At 40.6% G+C, this 19,778-nt stretch overlaps 1 protein-coding gene across 1 annotated transcript in view; it reads right to left on the bottom strand.

Moving 5' to 3' along the window:
* The window catches only part of EFHC1 (EF-hand domain containing 1), a 61,286-nt gene that overhangs the window by 17,833 nt on the left and 23,675 nt on the right, over positions 1 to 19,778 (bottom strand). Inside the window, exons 6-9 of the mRNA XM_082638024.1 lie at positions 10,848 to 11,068; positions 4,964 to 5,104; positions 1,298 to 1,511; positions 802 to 949 (exon numbers count right to left, since the gene is read on the bottom strand). Coding sequence (XP_082494150.1) covers positions 802 to 949; positions 1,298 to 1,511; positions 4,964 to 5,104; positions 10,848 to 11,068 — 724 coding nt within the window. The remainder of the gene's footprint in view (positions 1 to 801; positions 950 to 1,297; positions 1,512 to 4,963; positions 5,105 to 10,847; positions 11,069 to 19,778) is intronic.

Genomic DNA, 19,778 nt, shown 5'->3' with positions numbered 1-19,778 from the left:
TTAAAACACATGTCAAATTGTGCCCCTCCTCTATTCAGAAGCCCCACAGTGGCTCTCGCTTTCACTCAGAGAAAAGCCAACATCCTTCCAGAGACCTAGCAGGTCCTACACAATCTGGCCCCTTGCTAACTTCCTAACTCCAGCTTCTGATCCTCTTCCTCACTCCTTCACTGCAGCCACTCACCGGCCTACTTCTTGCCAGTGTTACCTGTGTGCTCCACGTATGCTAATACGTAGGGTCTTAGCACTCACTGCTCCCTCTTCCTGGAAAGCTCTTCCTCCACACGTCCACGCAGCTGACTCCTTTACCTTCACGTGTCTGCTCAGTGCCACCTTCTCAAGGTGTGACCACCTCCCCCAACCAACTGCAACCCAGCCCCACCTTCCAGAACCCTTATCACCCTTGTTTTGCTCCACTTCCCTACAGCACTCATCACCCAACACACTGCATAACTAACTTACTGGTGCTGTTTATTAGCTATCTCCCACTGCTTAGAGGGTCAACTCCATGAGGGCAGCAACTTCTGGTCTATTTTGTTTACTGATAAAAGCCTAAAGGCCTAGTGATAGTGTCTGATACATACAAGGCACTCAATAATTATTTGCTAAATATATGAAGTTGAAAAAGTTCTAAGTTACTAGTTATTATATTGGACCCAGGTAACCTAGGTATGTCTAAGACCTTCCATTGGTGAGGGAAATCTGAAAATCTAAAATGTGATCATACACTCATTTTAAGAACTGCTTCCTGAATATCTCATTGTGCCAAAGCCAAAATGGACCTTAGATGGTCAAACATACTTGTCCAATTCTGGTGCAGGAGCTTCTTGCTTTCGAACACGGTTCTGAATTGACAGGAGGGCTTCTGGTGAATACTGGGCAGCATTGCTCTCCATGTATTTCAGAACATGGTCGTCTGTATCAAGGATGACGAACCGGTGGCCAAACACTGGGGAAAGGGTAGAAATACACTTAGCCTGGTTATGTTCTTATCAGGCAACCAAGAGTAAAAATTCACAGATACGTATATGTGACCTAGACTAATGAACTTTCAGTTGCTCTCTAAACTAATGTGCACTAGTTTGCTCAGTGTTTAGGGAGCTCAGAGTTTCCATCTACAGCCAACAAATGCAACCAATTTACAGTTTAATTGGTAAAGGAGATTTATACACTATACCACATGTATAGCTGGACTGCAGACTAACTGCTTCCTACAAGGGTTAACTGAATTAAATTCCCAATAAGAAGAACCCATTCACTTGGCCAGAAAGAGAGCCTAAACTGTGCTGAGACTTACCCTCAATCACAGCACCAATGAAGAAGTCACTGGGGCCATAATAGATGGGGTTTTCCACCGAGGAGCCTGGCTTGACAACTTTAGTTCTGCCAAGATACTTGCCCCCAGTGATACCAGAATTGCGAACAGGAGGTTCAAAGATACTGATCATGTCAGTGGCTAGAAAATAAGAGAAGACAAATCGGCGGTCTTTGTCTTCTGGGATGGGGGATTCCTGGAAAGGTGAAGCAAAGAGGATATTACGAAGGTACGTGATCTACGCAGAAGCCTCAAACTGAAATATCTACGGGGACTAGGGTACAATAGAAGCCTAACATATGAAGTATAATATAAATGAACAGTATGGGGTGGGCCTCAGGGGGCCGGGAAAGGACATACCTCATCTAAGGGAGGCTGCCCCAACTCACCTCCACTTGATTGTTGCCATGTGGGAATGAATATAGGCCCAATGTTGCTAGATCCAATTTTTCATGAGAAAACAGAAATCTGGATTACTGTATAAAAGCCCCGACTTTAAAATGTTGACTTCAACTCTTTGAAAGCACCAGGCAGGCCAAAGAAAACATATGGGCTACATTCTGTCCACAGGCTGCCGGTGTGAAACCTCGTGGCTGACATTACGTTCAACTTCGAGGACACTAAAGTGATTATGCAAAGCTTATGCCTTTAAACAAATCCATTTTTATACACAATTTAAAAAAGAAAATTTAAGAAGGGAGGAAGGAGTAATATAATGTCATAGAGTTGAAAGTGATTCTGAGAAACTACGTTGTTGATAAGACTTTTCCTAAATCAAATCACCAAGAAACAAATTCCAGACTGAACAAGCCTAAATACAGACATGCTTATTCTTGACTAAAATCCTCTCACATCAGTTTCAGCACACACCTTCTCATTCAGACCATGGAATTATTTGTGTCATAATTTCTCATTTAGTAGAGAAAGTCATTGGATTTCCTCTTAGTAAAATAATTTCCTCATACCATTCCCTATCTGACAGTCTCCAAACTTTTTTTGTTGAACACACTTATAATAAAAAAATTTTTTTTTAACAAACAAAAAATAAAAATAAAATCACATCATTCCTCTCCTCTCAAACCTCCAGAGGATTCCCATCACACTTAGAATAAAATAAAGTTCTGAGCAGGACTACAGGCACGGGTGTACAAGGGGGTTGGGAGCAACAGCTCACCCTGGCAGGAAGTATTTAAAAATTTTTTTTAAATTGTTTTTGCCATTTTATTTTAGACTAAGTTTATCAGACTTACAGAAGAGTTGCATAGTTGAGAATTCTCATAAGCCCATCACCAAGCCTCACCTAACAGTAATATCTTACATAACCATAGCACAATTATCAAACCCAGAAAATGATGGTATAATGCTTTAAATAAACTGCTGTCCTTATTCAAATTTCACCTGTTTTCCACTTATGTTCTTTCTCTGTTTCAGGATCCTATACTGCATTAGTTATTATTTCTCTTTAATCTCATCCAATTTGTGACAGTTCCTCAGTCTGCTCTTGTCTTTCATGACCCTGACATGAGTACTGGCCAATTATTTTGTTGACTGTCCCTCATGCATCTCACTTTTGCATCTTTGGCAAAAATACCACAGGGAAAAAAAAAACAACATGTCCTTCTCTGTGCATATCAAGGAGTTCATGATAACAAAACATCTTCTTATTGGTGATGTTGAACTTGATCACTTGGTTAAGAAGATGCCTGGTGGGTTTCTCCCCTGTAAAGTTACCATCTTTCCCTTTGCGGTTAGTAAATATCTTGAGGGAGATACTTTGAAATCATGAAAATCTTGTTTCTCCTCAAAGGTTTTCCCACTAATTTTAGCATCCGTTGATGGACCTTGTCAGCAACAAGTACTGCTGAGGTGTGTGCTTAATGGTAATTTTCTATTGCACTCTTCTCTTCTCCATTTGTTCACTGAAATTCCACTGTATGATAATCTCCAGGTCCATCATATTGCTGCAAATGGCATTATTTCATTCTTTTTTATGGTTGAGTAATAGTCCATTGTATGTATGTATGTAAGTGTGTCTGTGTGTGTGTGTATATACATACATACATATATATGCCACAACTTCTTTATCCATTCATCTGTCGATGGACATTTAGGTTGCTTCCATGTCTTGCCTATTGTAAATAGTGCTGCTATGAACATTGGGGTGCATGTACCTTTTCAAATTATATTTTTCGTTAGGTTGAGTCCTAGTCCTGCCTCTGTCTAAGCAGTAAGACCTGGGACACACCAATTAGCCTCTCTGATTCTTATGTTTTGAAACATAAAATGAGTATATTAAATTGCCTGACTCACAGATAGTGTATGTGTAAATAAATTCATTTACCCATTCACCCAACAGTTATTGAGTGCCTACAAAGTCTAAAGAGACATGACCCCTGCCCTCAAGGAGTTCATAGTTACTATGTCATAATTCAACAAACCTCTTGAACTTTAACAGTAACTCAAAGAACTTAGCAACAATGCAAAATCTTCATTTATCAGAATTCTTAACGTATGGAGTGTTCTAGTTGACCTAGAATTTGCTAGAACTCCCTTGTTTCAAAGCTTTTTCAATATTTGAAAAATACATTAGTCAACTATGTTCTCATTTAATTTTTATTTTTTCAAATACATTTCTATTCCCAGAGTAACTTATTTCAATTTCTCCTATTTATGTCTATATTTCTAAATAAAATGGTTATATTTCTATTTCTGCATTTTTTTCTATTTTTAAAGACATTATCCTTTGAATTCTTATCAGTAATTTGCTTCAGGTAATTCAGCCAGTGAGTGGGACACTCAGGATTTGAATTTATGTCTGTTTCCAAACCTCTTAGCCACTAGCCACATGACCTCTCAAAGTTCACATCTATTAAATTAGTATGATTCCATTTGTTACATTTAATGAATATAAAATACATCAAGCTAGATATCACCAATGATAAAAATTAGTAAGACATGGTCCTTACCCTCAAGAAAATCACAATTCACTGGAAAGGCACACAAATAGATAATTTGAGTGTAAGTCAGGCTTTCATAATTGCTTAATAAAAAAGGCCAAAATGCCTGTCAAAATTTGAGGGTTAGAGAGATTAATGATTTAAGAAAGATTGTGAGGGCAGATAGGACTTGAGCTAGGTCTTGGTTCAGGGGCACCATACTTAATACTATCCAACCTGCCTGAAGGTTGGAGCCAATGGTTGTTTAAATAAACACATAACTCTGACAGCTGTTACTCTAGAGCTTACAGACAAAACGGACAACTGTGCACAGTACTGAGACAGAACAGAATCTTAGGATATAAAAATTGTCCTTGGGGCTTCCCTGGTGGTGCAGTGGTTGGGAGTCTGCCTGCCGTTGCGGGGGACATGGGTTCAGGCCCTGGTCCAGGAGGATCCCGCGTGCTGCGGAGCGGCTGGACCCATGCGCCGCAGGTACTGAGCCTGCGTTCCGGAGCCTGTGAGCCACAACTACTGAGCCCGTGTGCCACAACTGCTGAAGCCCGTGCACCTAGAACCTGTGCTCCACAGCAGAGGCCTGTGCACCACAACGAAGAGTGGCCCCTGGTCACAACTAGAGAGGGCCCGCGTGCAGCGGCGAAGACCCAGCACAGCCAAAAATAAAGTAAATTAAAAAAAAAATTGTCCTCACCAGTGCAGCCAAATAACGAAGCACCTTGTTCTCATTCATCAGCATTTTAATAACATCTTTTTTTGGAGCTTTTGGAATGAGCGCAAAGCAATTCTGAGCAGAGTCTTCAACTAGTCCATAACCATTATAGGGAGGTAATTCCTGAAGAAACACAGGAAGCAAGAAATAAAGCAGATGCTCCTTGTTCTAAAAATTAAAGGTAACTGTAAGTTTCTTTTTAAAATCTAGAAAACATTTATTTAAAAGCAATTTCTACATATACAAATGTAATCAGAAAAAATAACATATCACATACTCCATTCCTCTTTATAGATTTTACACCATGATCACTGCTCATACAAGTGACTGATGATGCTACAAAGTAACCCTCAGGGCTGGATTTAATCTATCACAGATGTCCACTGACCTCTTACTGCCAAAGCAGAACCTGGCCCTGCTCCCAGCCCCAATCCTGGCCCCTGTGGCCCTCCAGCATGGTGAAGCCCATGGGTCTGTCTGTGACTTCTTTGTCTGGGGTGTGGGTCTCAGCCTGGCAGATCTGGAAACTGTTTTCTCAATTCACCCAAAGTGGGCACGTGTGTGTGTCGGAGGTGGGGGTAGGGTGGGGGTGTCAGGACTTGGTTCATGCTACTTACTTCCAATTTACCTCCGTATTTCTAATATTTTAATTTCTTTTTTTATTTTTACTTTTATTTATTTATTTTTGGCTGCGTTGGGTCTTTGTTGCTGCGTGCGAGCTTTCTCTAGTCGCAGCGAGCGGGGGCTACTCTTCGTTGCGGTGCACAGGCTTCTCATTGCAGTGGCTTCTCTTTATTGTGAAGCATGGGCTCTGGGCGCATGGGCTTCAGCAGTTGTGGCTCGGGCTCAGTAGTTGTGGCGCACGGGCTTAGTTGCTCCGCGGCATGTGGGATCTTCCCGGACCAGAGCTCGAACACGTGTCCCCTGCATTGGCAGGCGATTCTTAACCACTGCACCACCAGGGAAGTTCCTATTTTTATTTCTTCATTTTTGCTTAAGAGACTGATAGCCATACTTCCCTGAGAACTCACACCCCCCTGTCCACACAGGATTCCCCTTTCTTAGTGAAGGAGCAAACTCATCGAACTAAATTCCAGATGCAAAGGTTATTTGGTGAGTGTGAAAGTTTAGGATGAACTTATGTTTTTCATTTAGGTTCCATGAAGGGCTGAAAGCACCGCTATAGGATGCTAAGATTTGTTTCTCTAAAAACTTAAGTAGAGGGCTTCCCTGGTGGCGCAGTGGTTGAGAATCTGCCTGCCAGTGCAGGGGACACGGGTTCGAGCCCTGGTCTGGGAAGATCCCACATGCCACGGAGCAACTAGGCCCGTGAGCCACAACTACTGAGCCTGCGCGTCTGGAGCCTGTGCTCCGCAACAAGAGAGGCCGCAATAGTGAGAGGCCTGCGCACCGCGATGAAGAGTGGCCCCCGCTTGCTGCAACTAGAGAAAGCCCACGCACAGAAACGAAGACCCAACACAGCCACAAATAAAAATAAATAGATAAATTTAAAAAAATAATAATAATAAAAAAACTTAAGTAGTTCAGAGGTTGCTTTCCTCCCTCTCATCAATGCTAGGCAGACTGCAGCTGAGTTCTTTTTCTCCAACTCCTTTCTGCTATGCTTTCTCAGCAAACTAGCTTGTACCATGCTTTTACTTGTAGATACCCTCCCCAAATCTTTCAATATACTGTATTCAGGGACTTTAACAAATTAGTCTATATGAGCCCTGCTCTATCTGCAACAGGGGACTCCCTCAGAAACCAGGGACTCTGCTATGTTCGTCCAAGGTGGGGTGCTTAGAACATTGATCCTTCACCCACTTCCTGGGCTATAGTTAATGTGATCTTCATGGCTGAAATATGACTAATGGATCCAGTAGATGGATGATGACTTAATTTGCTCCAAATGCAAAACCACTACTCAGTGAATATACACGGTTGCCATGGACAGAGGGACTTTGGGTGAGACACTGCACGCTAAGCTCTGACCTACTCTGGAGGTGGGCGGAAATGCACAGTGGTGGAGTCTAATATCAATACACTGTGAGAGCAGCCTGGTTGGGGGGTGTGGGGGGAGGTTAAGGAGTTTTAAAATAGGGAGGTAAGTTTCTGAGCACCTTCCTCTCAAATTCCTTTTGTTTTAACAGGCTTCTATCTATTTTTCCCAAGTTGCATCTCATTTCCTCTGCTTGGAATAAAGACCTTCTCTAAATATCAGCCCCTGTGCCTGTGGTCCTGGCACCATGCTTTTCATGCTCCAAGCTACCGCCTGGGTCCTGTTCTAAACTAGAACCATTCCTCTGACTGTGGACATTATCACGCCTAGACACTCCTGTTCGTATGACCCACCTTCCAGAGTTTCTGCCCAGGCTTTCTTCATTATGCACGCACACACAAAGTCCTAGAGTCCCTCATCCTTCAGATGCTGCCTTCAGAGGCCAGCTCCACGGCCGATGAGCTCTCCTGGTCCTGGCTTCTTCCTCCTCCCTGCTAGCATGTCTCCAGATGGATCCAGCACATCTGGCTTCTGGATCCATGTGGACTTACTCCTGATCTGGCAGAGCAGCCTGACCTGGGTGTCGGATTCTCGAATTAAATATACGCACTGCATACCCACCTCTGTCCCTGCCCCTCAGCTTGACTCCAGCTTGGTCCCTCTAGAACCTGCTATGGCTCTCATCCCTGTGTTCCAACTACACTGGGTAGAGTTTAGATGACTGAGAGGTAATGATTGACGAGAGCTAAAAGGTATCTGATGCTTGGTAAGTGGAGCTTTCCTACTCATTTCCAACAAAGACTTTCATGGACAGGCAGAGAGGATTTATTTGTAGCAGAGTTATTTATTGTAGAGAAAATAAACTGACCAAACACTACAATTAATGTGCCGTATGTAAGGACGGAGAATTCATTGTATTATACAGAGTGACTGAGACAGGGCAAAACAAACCAAACTCTATAGTGGTTCTCCCATTCTCTCTGCTCTCTAGCCAAGTCTTCCCTCCCTTTCTTTCTTTAGAAGACAAGTTTGGGGGGTGGAAGGGTGATAGTAATGAGGATGGAGAGCAGGGCTATTCTAGGACTCAAAGCTTTTATCAGCTCAAAAGACAGATCAAAGCCGTCCACTAGGAAAAGTGCACCAGTGTGCTACAAGCCCTCCCCATCCTACGTCCTGGTTAGGTGAGACTCCTCCTTATGAGAATGTTTGACATTTAACAGGATCACCCTTGTACTTTTCCTTGTGAAGCCTGGACAGCGATCTCACACAATACTTATCTATAAACTCAAGTGGTGGAGTAGTTTGGTTGATCAAAATCTAGACCTGTTCACATGGTATTTTTCCTGTAGACTGCATCAAATGCTGCCCCCAAAACTGGGGCATAGGGACATGGGTTTTACTGTAATTCTTAATCCATGAGCACATTCATGGGTAAGGAGTTCTATCAGAGGAAAAACTGACAGCAAGAGGCATTATCATCACCCACACTCCCTTCTGGAAGTTTTTTTTTTTTTTTTTTTTTGCGGTACGCAGGCCTCTCACTGTTGTGGCCTCTTCCGTTGCGGAGCATAGGCTCCGGACACGCAGGCTCAGCAGCCATGGCTCACGGGCCCAGCCACTCTGCGGCATGTGGGATCTTCCCGGACCAGGGCACGAACCCGTGTCCCCTGCATCAGCAGGCGGACTCCCAACCACTGCGCCACCAGGGAAGCCCCCTTCTGGAAGTTTTATTGCCCCACGAATGCCTAGCACCAAAATCAAATCCTTCTTTGTAATTGTTTTTATGAGATGTTGGTTCTAAAAGCCTTGCCTAAGATATCACTTGCCTTTGAGGGGAACAAATACGTACTGCCTAGGCAGTCTTCTTCAGTCTATCCAGGAAACATACCACATACCTCCTAGTTGCCAGGCACCGTGTTAGGTGCTAGGAGCACAAAGATGAACAGCGGTCCTGCTGTCAAGGAACTTAGTCTCATAGAAAAATTCATAAACAGATGTTCTAATACGATAAGTGCTAGTGGAGGGAGGCACAGAGTATCCCAGGAACACAGACGATGGGGGGCGAGCCCTGCCTGGGACTTCAGAGAAGCCTTCTTGGAAGAGAGAAAGCCTACACTGAGTTGTGAGAGGTAAGAAAAAGCCGTGTAGAGAAATGATGGAGAAGTGGTTCAAGCAGGAGAAAGAGCATTAGCAAAAGTCCAGGGGAATAAAACCGGATGCAGAACCACCTGTAATTCAGTAGAATTGGAGGCTAAGTGCAAGCAGCATGGGCAGCAGATGCGGGGAAGGCAGGGGCCCAGGCTGGAGGAATTCAATCATTCCATCCTTCCAGTAGTGTCTTCCAAAAAGAAAAGAGCCCACGGACATTATTTTATACACACGCTGGCAAAATAAAGATGGGCCACAGGTGCTAACACTCTATTTTATACATGGGCAACAAAGAAGTTGTTTGAGTTGTTCCTGCTCCAAATAGGTACAACAAGCACCAGTGTTTTGGTCTACGACACTGTGGGCCTTAATACTTCAGATGCTTGTTGAATCTGCTGTGTAATGTGTAATTCTGAAAACATGCAATTGTCATTTCAAACTCTAAAATATGTGGCTGAGCCACTCTGAAGGTTCAAGTTTATTAAATTACTATTTTGGTGCATTAAAGACACCATGAACTTACTCTCAGAGTGGACTTTGAGGTGTACAGAACTGAATTTTGGGGTTCTGCGTGATTTTAAGGAGAGCGATGTTGCAATTAAAGAACACCGTCTTCCAACATCTTCAGTGAATCAGTTTTTGTTTTGCTCCCAATCACTTTTTAAATAAAAGGGTTTGATAAATAGGCAAGAAAAAATGAAATGCCTTAGGGGTCTGGAATTTTAAAAGATGTCTTTTTTTCAATCAAAAGGTTTTTAAATTATTAAAGTAACACAAGGCTTGGTATAAAAACTGAAATTAAGGGAACTCCCTGGTGGTCCAGTGGTTAGGACTCCACGCTTCCACTGCAGGGGACATGGGTTCAAGCCCTGGTCAGGGAACTAAGATCCCGTAAGCCACGTGGCATGGCCAAAAAAAGGCGAAATTAAAACCACACAGTATAGAAAGAAAGCAAGCTCCCTGGTCATCTCCCACTTCCCTCCCTCCCTCCCCTTCCCACGGTGAACTAACCACTGTTAATAGTCCGGGGAAACATTCCTCCGGGTCTTTTTCTCAGTAATATAAGCAGATGTTGTATACAGTAATCTACAAAAATAGTACCATGTCATGTATTCACAATCCCTTAAAAATGTTATGGACATTTTCTCATGTTAATATGCAAAGACTCCCTCTTTTTTGAACAAGTCTTATAGTCCTCTAATTATACGGATGGATACACTATAATTTATTCTGCCAACGTCCTTACACTTTATTATAAGTAGTGCTACACTATACATCCTCACACATATCTATTTATAATCCCCAAACCAGATTTTCTGGGTCAAGAGATACGTGATATTTTATTTTGAAAAAGTTAAAATGAGACTAACTGCCCCTCAGTAAAGTTCTTCTCATTGGTTCGCCTATTAACAGTACACGAAATGCCTACTGCATCACACCAGGGCAAACACTGGATATTGTGAGTCTTTTTAAATCAAATAGATCCTAAACCTCATTATTTTCATTTCTCTTTGTTTGATTATCAGTTGAGGGTCTTTCCGTATGTTCATTAGCCATTTGTAGTTCTTATTTTGTGAACTGCTCTATTTCACATGCTTTGTCCATTTTTTGGGGGGGGGGTATTCACATAAGAGCCTTTTTTTATCCTTTTCCTTAAACTTCTATTAATGCATCAGAAGATGAACTCTCTCTCTAACCTCAGAACTAGTGTCCTGTTACCTGTTTCACAGGAGGTGGTTCCTTTTTGCTCACATCAATGCGTGGTAAATCGGAGATTCCAAATTTTTCTTTGTAATACTGCCGAGTAAATGGATCACAATCATAAATGAAGAAAGTTCTCCCAAGTATAGTGAGTGGCTTCCCAACAATGAAGTCTTTGGCAGTATACCATTCCAACACCTCCTTGTCTGAGATTTCCAGCACACACCGAGGGAAGTTCTCTAACAAAAGACAGCAGGGAGAGGAAAGAAAAGGAATGAGGATGGAAAGAAAGACTGACACACAGCAGCCAGGCATTCCTGAGAACCAGAGGGAGTGCAGGCTTCAGCTCTGACCGAGGGTCAGGGACTCCTCCACACTCCTGGCAGAACACAGGGCTGAGTATTTCCATCTGCGAACAGGACACATAAATAATAACCCAGATTGTTTCTGTAAAGTCTCTCTCCCATATTCGGCTTGAACTATCCCTAGAGGTCACCAATCTTAGTAGAATTAACGCTTAGAAGGAATCATTACAAGAGAAAAGAATAAATGTCCTTCTATAAAGACAGAGTACTGGATCCAGGGTGGGGGGTGCAAGTCATTTACTTCAACCACCCACCCATTTATCCATTCATCTAACAAATTATTAGTGACCACATATACCGTGTACCAGGTGCACTGCTGAATACAGAGATTATAACAATTAACAGGATGGATAAAATTCCTGCCTTGATGGAAAAAACATTCTATTCGGGGCCACAGACTCTAAACACACAAAACATGGTTTCATTTCAATTGTGGTCACTGCTATGAGGGCAGTCTGATCTAATCCTGTGCCAAGAGGCAGGGACAGTCAGCACAATGGTTCTGGTAATCCGTTCATCTGGGGAATCAACAGATTTTCAAATGTAGAATCAACCTTCCAATTTTGGAATAAATCTAATTTGTCACACTCTCTTATGAAAACTAGGTATTGATTGTTTAAGACTGATTCCCTGCAACTTGGCCTCCATGGAAACCATAAGATCATCAGTCAGTTCTAGTGAGGTGCCACACTTTGTAGCTGGAACCACAAAGCCTGGCCCCAGAACTCTGATGACGGGGGCATAAGAGGGGGGTTGGTACTATCCTAATTGATAATTGCTAAGAAATAAGGAAGGAGGCTAAGGTTCTGCTACAGCATTCAGAAAACCTAACACTCCAGCCCTTGATTTGCCAAAAGAAAAGGGTTCGCTGCTTCCCAATCATGCATCTTAAATGCCCTATAGACCAAGGGTTCCTTCTCCCAGTGTCTAGTGCCCAACCCTACTAGAGCTCTCTGAGTTACCCCAGGAAGTGATGGGCAGTGGAGGACACAGCTCATGACTCTGTGGCATTGTTTTCTTTTTTTTTTTTTTTTTTGGCCACGCCATGTGGCTTGTAGGATCCCAGTTCCCTGACCAGGGAACAAACCCAGGCCCCTGACAGTGAAAACAGAGTCCCAGCCACTGGACTGCCAGAGAATTCCCCAATAATTATTACTTTAAATGTAAGTGGACTAAATGCTCCAATCAAAAGACACAGAGGGGCTGAATGAATAAAAAAACAAGATCCATCTACATGCTGCTTACAAGAGACTCACTTCAGACCTAAGACAGGCAGACTGAAAGTGAGAGGATGAGAAAGGGTATTCCATGCAAATGAAAATGAAAAGAAAGCTGGGGTACCAATATTTATATCACACCAAGTAGACTTTAAAACAAAGGCTGTAAAAAGAGACAAAAAAGGGCATTACATAATGATAAAGGGATCAATCCAAGAAGATATAATAATTGTAAATATCTATACAGCCAACATAGAAGCACCCAAGTACATAAGGCAAATATTAACAAACAAAAGGAGAAACTGATGGTAACACAACAATAGAAGGGGACTTTAACACTCCAGTTACATCAATGGACAGATCATCCAGACAGAAAATCAAAAAGGAAACACTGGCCTTAAATGACATTAGACCAGATGAACTTAATAGAAATATATAGAACATTCCATCCCAAAGCAGCAGAATACATTCTTTTCAAGTGCACATGGAACATTCTCCAGGACAGATCACATGCTAGGCCACAAAACAAGTGTCAGTAAATTTAAGAAGACTGAAATCAGATGAAGCATCTTCTCCAACCACAACACCATGAGACTAGAAATCAACTACAAGGAAAAAAAAAAAAAAACTGTAGACCTTGAGATTACCTTACTAGTGAAGTCAGAAGGAGAAAGACAAATGTCATATGATATCACTTATATGTGGAATCTAAAATATGACACAAATGAACCTATCTACAAAATAGAAACAGACTCAAAGACAGAGAACAGACTTGTGGTTGTCAGGGGTGGGGTTGGGGAGGGATGGATTCGGAGTTTGGGGTTAGCAGATGTAAACTACGATATATAGAATGGATAAACAACAAGTTTCTACTGTATAGCACAGGGAACAATATTCAACATCCTGTGATAAACCATAATGGAAAAGAATATAAAAAGAATGTGTGTGGGCTTCCCTGGTGGTGCAGTGGTTGAGAGTCTGCCTGCCGATGCAGGGGACACGGGTTCGTGCCCCGGTCTGGGAAGATCCCACATGCCACGGAGCGGCTAGGCCCGTGAGCCATGGCCGCTGAGCCTGCGCTCTGCAACGGGAGAGTCCACAACAGTGAGAGGCCCGTGTACCGCAAAAAAAAAAAAAAAAAAAAAAAAAAGAATGTGTGTGTGTGTATATGTATGTATATATACATATAACTGAACCACTTTGCTGTATAGAAATTAACACAACATTGTAAATCAACTATACTTCAATTAAAAAAAGAAAAAACACTGTAAGAAACACAAACGTATGGAGGCTAAACAATATAGTATGAAACAACCAATCAGTCACTGCAGAAATCAAAGAGGAAATAAAAAATACCCGGAGACAAATGAAAACGGAAACACAATGATACAAAATGCTATGCGACACAGCAAAAGCAGTTCTAAAAGGAAAGTGTATGGCAATATAAGCCTACCTCAGGAAATAAAAAATCTCAATCTAACCTTACACCTAAAGGAAGTAGAAAAAGAAGAATAAGCAGAATCCAAAGTGAGTAGAAGGAAAGAAATAATAAAGATCAGAGAGGAAATAAATGAAATAGAGACTAAAAAAACAACAGAAAAGATCAATGAAACTAAGAGGTGTTTCTTTGAAAAGATAAACAAAATTATAAAACTTTAGCCAGATTTATCAACTAAAAAATGAGAGAGGATCCAAATAAATAAAATCAAAAATGAAAGAGAAGTTACAACTGACACCACAGGAATACAAAGAATCGTAAGAGATTAGTATGAACAATTACATGTCAGCAAAATGGACGACCTAGAAGAAATGGATAAATTCCTAAAAACACACCATCTCCTAAGACTGAATCAGGAGGATATAGAAAATATGAATAGACTGATTATTAGTAATGAAATTGAATCAGTAATCAAATAACCCTAAAAAACAAAAGTCTAGGACCAGAGGGCTTCACAGGTGAATTCTATTAAACATTTAAAGAAGAGTTAACACCTAACCTTCTAAAGTATTCCAAAAAATTGAAGGAGGAGAAATGCTTCTGAACTCATTCCATGAGGCCAGCATCAACTTGATACCAAAACCAGACAAAGGCACCACAAGAAAAGAAAATTGTAGGCCAATATCACTGATGAACATAGATTCAAAAACCCTCAAAAAATATTAGCAAACAGGATACAACACTATGTTAAAAGCATAATACAATATGATCAAGTAGGAGTTATCCCAGGGGTGCAAGGATGGTTCAAAACCCACAAATCAATCAATGTGATTAACAAATTGAAGAATAAAAATCATATGATCATCTCAATAGGTGCAAAAAAAGCTTTTGATGAAATTCAGCATCCATGTATGATAAAAGCTCTCAACAAAGTGGGCAGAGAGGGAACTTTCCTCAACTTAATATAGGCCACACATGACAAGCCCACAGCTAACTTCACACTCAACAGTAAAAAGCTGAGAGCATTTTGTTGAAGACTAGAAACAAGAGAAGGAAGACCACTCACTCCAATTTTATTCACCATAGTACTGGAAGTCCTAGCCATAGCGATCAGACAAGAAAAACAAATAAAAGGAATGCAAGTTGGAAAGGAAAAAGTAAAACTGCTACTGTTTGCAGATGATATGATACTATATATATAAAATCCTAAGGGTGCCACAATAAAATTTAGAACTAATAAATGAATTCAGTAAAGCCATAAGATACAAAATATACAGAAATCTGTTGCAATTCTATACGCTAACAAAGAACTAACAGAAAGAGAAAACAAATCCATTTACAACTGCATCAAAAAGAATAAAATACCTAGAAATAAATCTAACCAAGGAGGTAAAATACTTTTACTCAGAAAACTGTTAAGACTCTGATGAGAGAAACTGAAGACAACACAAACAAATGGAAAGGTACACTGTGCTCATGGATTGGAAGAATTAATATTGTTAAAATAAACATATTACCTAAGGTAGTCTACAGATTCAATGCAGTCCCTATCAAAATACCAATGGCATTTTCCACAGAACTAGAACAAATAATTCTAAAATTTGTATGGAAACACATAAGGCTCTGAATAGCCAAAACAATCTTGAGAAAGAAAAACAAAACTGGAGGTACCATGCTCACTAATTTCAAACTATACTACAATCCTACAATAATCAAAACAGTATGGTACTGGCACATAGATCACATAGATCAATGGAACAGAACAAAGAGCCCAGAAATAAACCCACACTTATATGGTCAATTACTCTATGACAAATCAGGCAAGCATACACAATGGGGAAAAGACAGACTCTTCAATAAGTGGTGTGGAGAAAACTGGACAGCCACACGTTAAAAGAATCAAACTGGACTACTTACTCACACCATATACAAAAATTAGCTCAAAATAGAATTAAAATTTAAACCTAAGAATTGAAACCATAAAACTCCTATTAGAATACATAAGCAGTACATTCTTTGACATCAGTCTTAGCACTTTTTTTTTTTTTGGATATGTCTCCTCAGGCAAGGAAAACAAAAGAAAAAATAAACCAATGGGACTACAACAAACTAAAAAGCTTCTGCACAGTGAAGGAAACTAAGAACCAAACAAAAAGGCAGCCTACTGAATGGGAGAAGCTATTTGCAAATAATACATCTGATAAGGGGTTTAATATCCAAAATATAGAAAGAACTCATACAACTCGACATCAAACAAAAAACCCACCTGATTAAAAAAATGGTCTGAGGACTTGAATAGAGATTTTTCCAAAGAAGACATACAGATGGCCAACAGGCATATGAAAAGATGCTCAACATCACTAATCACAGAGAAACACAAATCAAACCCACAATGAGATATCACATCACACCTCTCAGAATGGCTATTATCAAGATGACAACAAATAACAAATGTTGGCGAGGATGTGGAGGAAAGGGAACCCTTGTGCACTGTTGATGGGAATGTAAAATTAGTGCAGCTACTATGGAAAACAGTATGGAGATTCCTCAAAAAATTAAAAACAGAACTATCATGTGATCCACCAATTCCACTTCTGGGTATTTTTCTGGGGGAAAAAAACACTAATTCAAAAAGATTTATGCACCCCTCTGTTCACTACAGCATTATTTACAATAGCCAAGATATGGAAGCACTCTAAATGTCCATGGATAGATGAATGGATAATGAGAAAGTGCTGTACACACACACACACACACACACACATTACTCAACGATAAAAAAGAATGAAATCTTGCCATTTTTGACAACATGGACCTAAAGGGTATTATGCTAAGTGAAATAAGTCAGAGAAAGACAAATACTGTATGTGGAATCTAAAAAAGTAAAACAAAAGAATAAACATAACAAAACAGAAACAGACTCATAGATACAGAGAACTAACTGGTGGTTCTCAGAGGGGAGTGGGGTAAGACAATGAGTGCCATTGATGAGGGAAACTAAGAGGTACAAACTTTAGTTGTAAAATAAATAAGTCATGGGGGTGTAATATACAGCATAGGGAATATAGTCAATAATACTGTAGGGACTTCCCTGGTGGTGCAGTGGTTAAGATGCCACGCTCCCAATGCAGGGGGCCCAGGTTTGATCCCTGGTCAGGGAACTAGATCCCACATGCACGCCACAACCAAGGAGCTGGCAAGCCGCAACTAAAGAGCCCACGTGGCGCAACTAAGCAGCCAGTGAGCGGCAACTAAGGAGCCTGCGAGCAGCAACTAAGGAGGCTGCGAGCCACAAATAAGAAGCCCACCAGCCACAACTAAGGAGCACACGTGCCACAACTAAGACCCGGCCACAACCAAATAAATAAATAAATATTTTTTAAAAAGCCTGGCTATGCATTAGAGTTGTCAGGGGAACACTGAAAATAACAATAATAATAATAATAATAATACTGTAATAACTCTGTGTGATGACAGATGATAACTAGAATTATCCTGGTGATCATTTTGTAATGTATAAAAGTTTCAGATCACTGTGTTGTACACCTGAAACTAATATAGTATTGTAAGTTAATTCTATTTCAATAAAAATAAATAATCCATAAAAATACCCAAACATTTTTCAAAATTTGTTGTTTTTTAATCCTATCACTGCTCCAATATCATTACTGTAATATACTTTAATTTTACCTTGATATGTTTTAAGCCCCTCAAATTTAACATTGTTCCTTTAGTTTGTATAGTCAATGTTTATTTAGATTTACCTACATTTTACCATTTTCTTTATTTATCACTTCTTATATCTCAGATCTTACTTCTGGAATCATTTTCTTTCTATACATTAGATTTTTCCTAGTAAGGGTCCATTGTTTAGGTCCACTCCCAGCTCTCCCACAAAGCCTTTAGGCTTTCTAGCTCACACCTCTTCTTCTGAGCTTTGTCTACATGACATAACTAGTTAGCATTCAGATAATCTGGAGCACCTGTGTTACTGTTTAAGAGCTTTGAGTATTTATATTACTTGTCTCCCCAGCCACTAGAAGTGACTGAAGGACAGGGATTCTAGGTCTAGGAGTTACATTTTCATCTTATCCTCCATAGCACAGCACTTAGCACATGACATAGTTCCCATAGCAGATATTTAACCCTTGTTTAACTGAATTCAATAAAAATTATTCTTTGGATTAATGCCTCTGGGAGTCAGTCAGACACTTTAACACCGTGGTTCCAGTTAAAGGAATTATTTAGCTGATGGAAGCTTAGCCTTTTCTGTCTGCAAGACTAACAATAACTTTCACAAAAAGATATGTGTCCTACCTTTTCAAAGGACCCTACATAGGTCACCAGGCTGCCTTTCCATCTATCCCTGCTGAAAATTGTTAAAATTTGGGAAGTTATAGATGAGGATGATTACATATTGAAAAGTCTAAACACAGGCCACAATGATAAGGCACATTGATAAGGCAGACACAAACATGGAACCTGAGAGTTCAAGAGATTTAGTGACACTTTTTTCATGCCACCCTGAATACATCCCCATTCTTCTTCTTAATCATAACTCTGATGTTTGTTAGCTCCAGATGGCAGGCACTGCAGGCTCATTTAAGCATTCTGGAAGGCCAAAATTAGTATATTAGCCCCAGTGTCACAGAACTCTAAGAGGGTTCTATGGGAGCTAAGTAGAAGAAACACGGCAGGCAGCAGCCAGACTAAGTTGAACTAGGGCATGGATCCAGTTATCGCTATTTGAGAATGTAAACTGTGTTAGCAATTATTCTCATTTTTCAAAAAAAGAGGTGTTTAATGTTAAGTCTCTTAATTTAAAAATGATGACAATTTTGACTCCCTTTTATCCTTTTCCCCAATCTCATTCTCCTCTGCCTCACATGCAACCATGCTAATGAGCAGCTTTCTGATTATATGCATACTTACACTGTTTTTTGTGCATTTTACTTCATGTAAATGGTATTACGTTATACATCTCCTTTTACTTTTTTTCTACACAGCACGATGCATATAAGATGCATCCAGGGGCTTCCCTGGTGGCGCAGTGGTTGAGAGTCTGCCTGCCAATGCAGGGGACACGGGTTCGTGCCCCGGTCTGGGAAGATCCCACATGCCGCGGAGCGGCTGGGCCCGTGAGCCATGGCCGCTGAGCCTGCGCGTCCCGAGGCTGTGCTCCGCAACGGGAGAGGCCACAACAGTGAGAGGCCCGCATACCGAAAAAAAAAAAAAAAGATGCATCCATTTGCTTTCTTGTACATTTTGCTTCTATTACATATTTATCAGGATATACCTTCACCACATTCTGATTATCCACTCTCCCAGTGATGGAAATCTCCACCTCCTTGCCCCCACATAACTCTGCATTTTTAAAAAACACTGTGCAGACCAAGCAATACATGTGGGTAGGCTGGATTTAGCTTTCAGACTGCCAATTTGTTTATAACCTCTAAGACAAATCTCTTGCTCAATACCTGGAATTTCTTATCTCTTAGTTCCAAAACAGAGTTAAAAAAAAAAAGTATTTATTACAGAGTTCTGTCAGCCATCCAAACATTGGTCATTACATGTGACCAAGATGACACTTTTGTAAGAGAAAATTCTTAAACTATTAAGTCAATAACTAAAGCAAGTCTACTTATTCCAGAAAAGTAGTGAGACAGCCTGTCTCAGCTGCATTTTGTTTGCATTCTCACACTCCAATTGATAAGGTTATTTTATATCAGCAAAGAAAGACCAAGGGTTGATACAATGGGGATCCACCATTATGAACCACAGACATGCCTTTTCCCATCTGAAGTTATCCCACATGGAAACTTCCTGATTAGGAAGTGGTTGAGGTGAGAAGCAAAGTCTGAAAAGCACATAAGGAAATGGTAAGCTGTATCTCTGAATGAAAACAAGCTTGTTTTAGAAATGCATTAAA

Source organism: Mesoplodon mirus (assembly GCF_964341445.2).
Source record: "Mesoplodon mirus genome assembly, chromosome: 12".
NCBI lineage: Eukaryota > Metazoa > Chordata > Mammalia > Artiodactyla > Ziphiidae > Mesoplodon > Mesoplodon mirus.
This window is presented reverse-complemented; position numbering and strand designations above follow the sequence as displayed.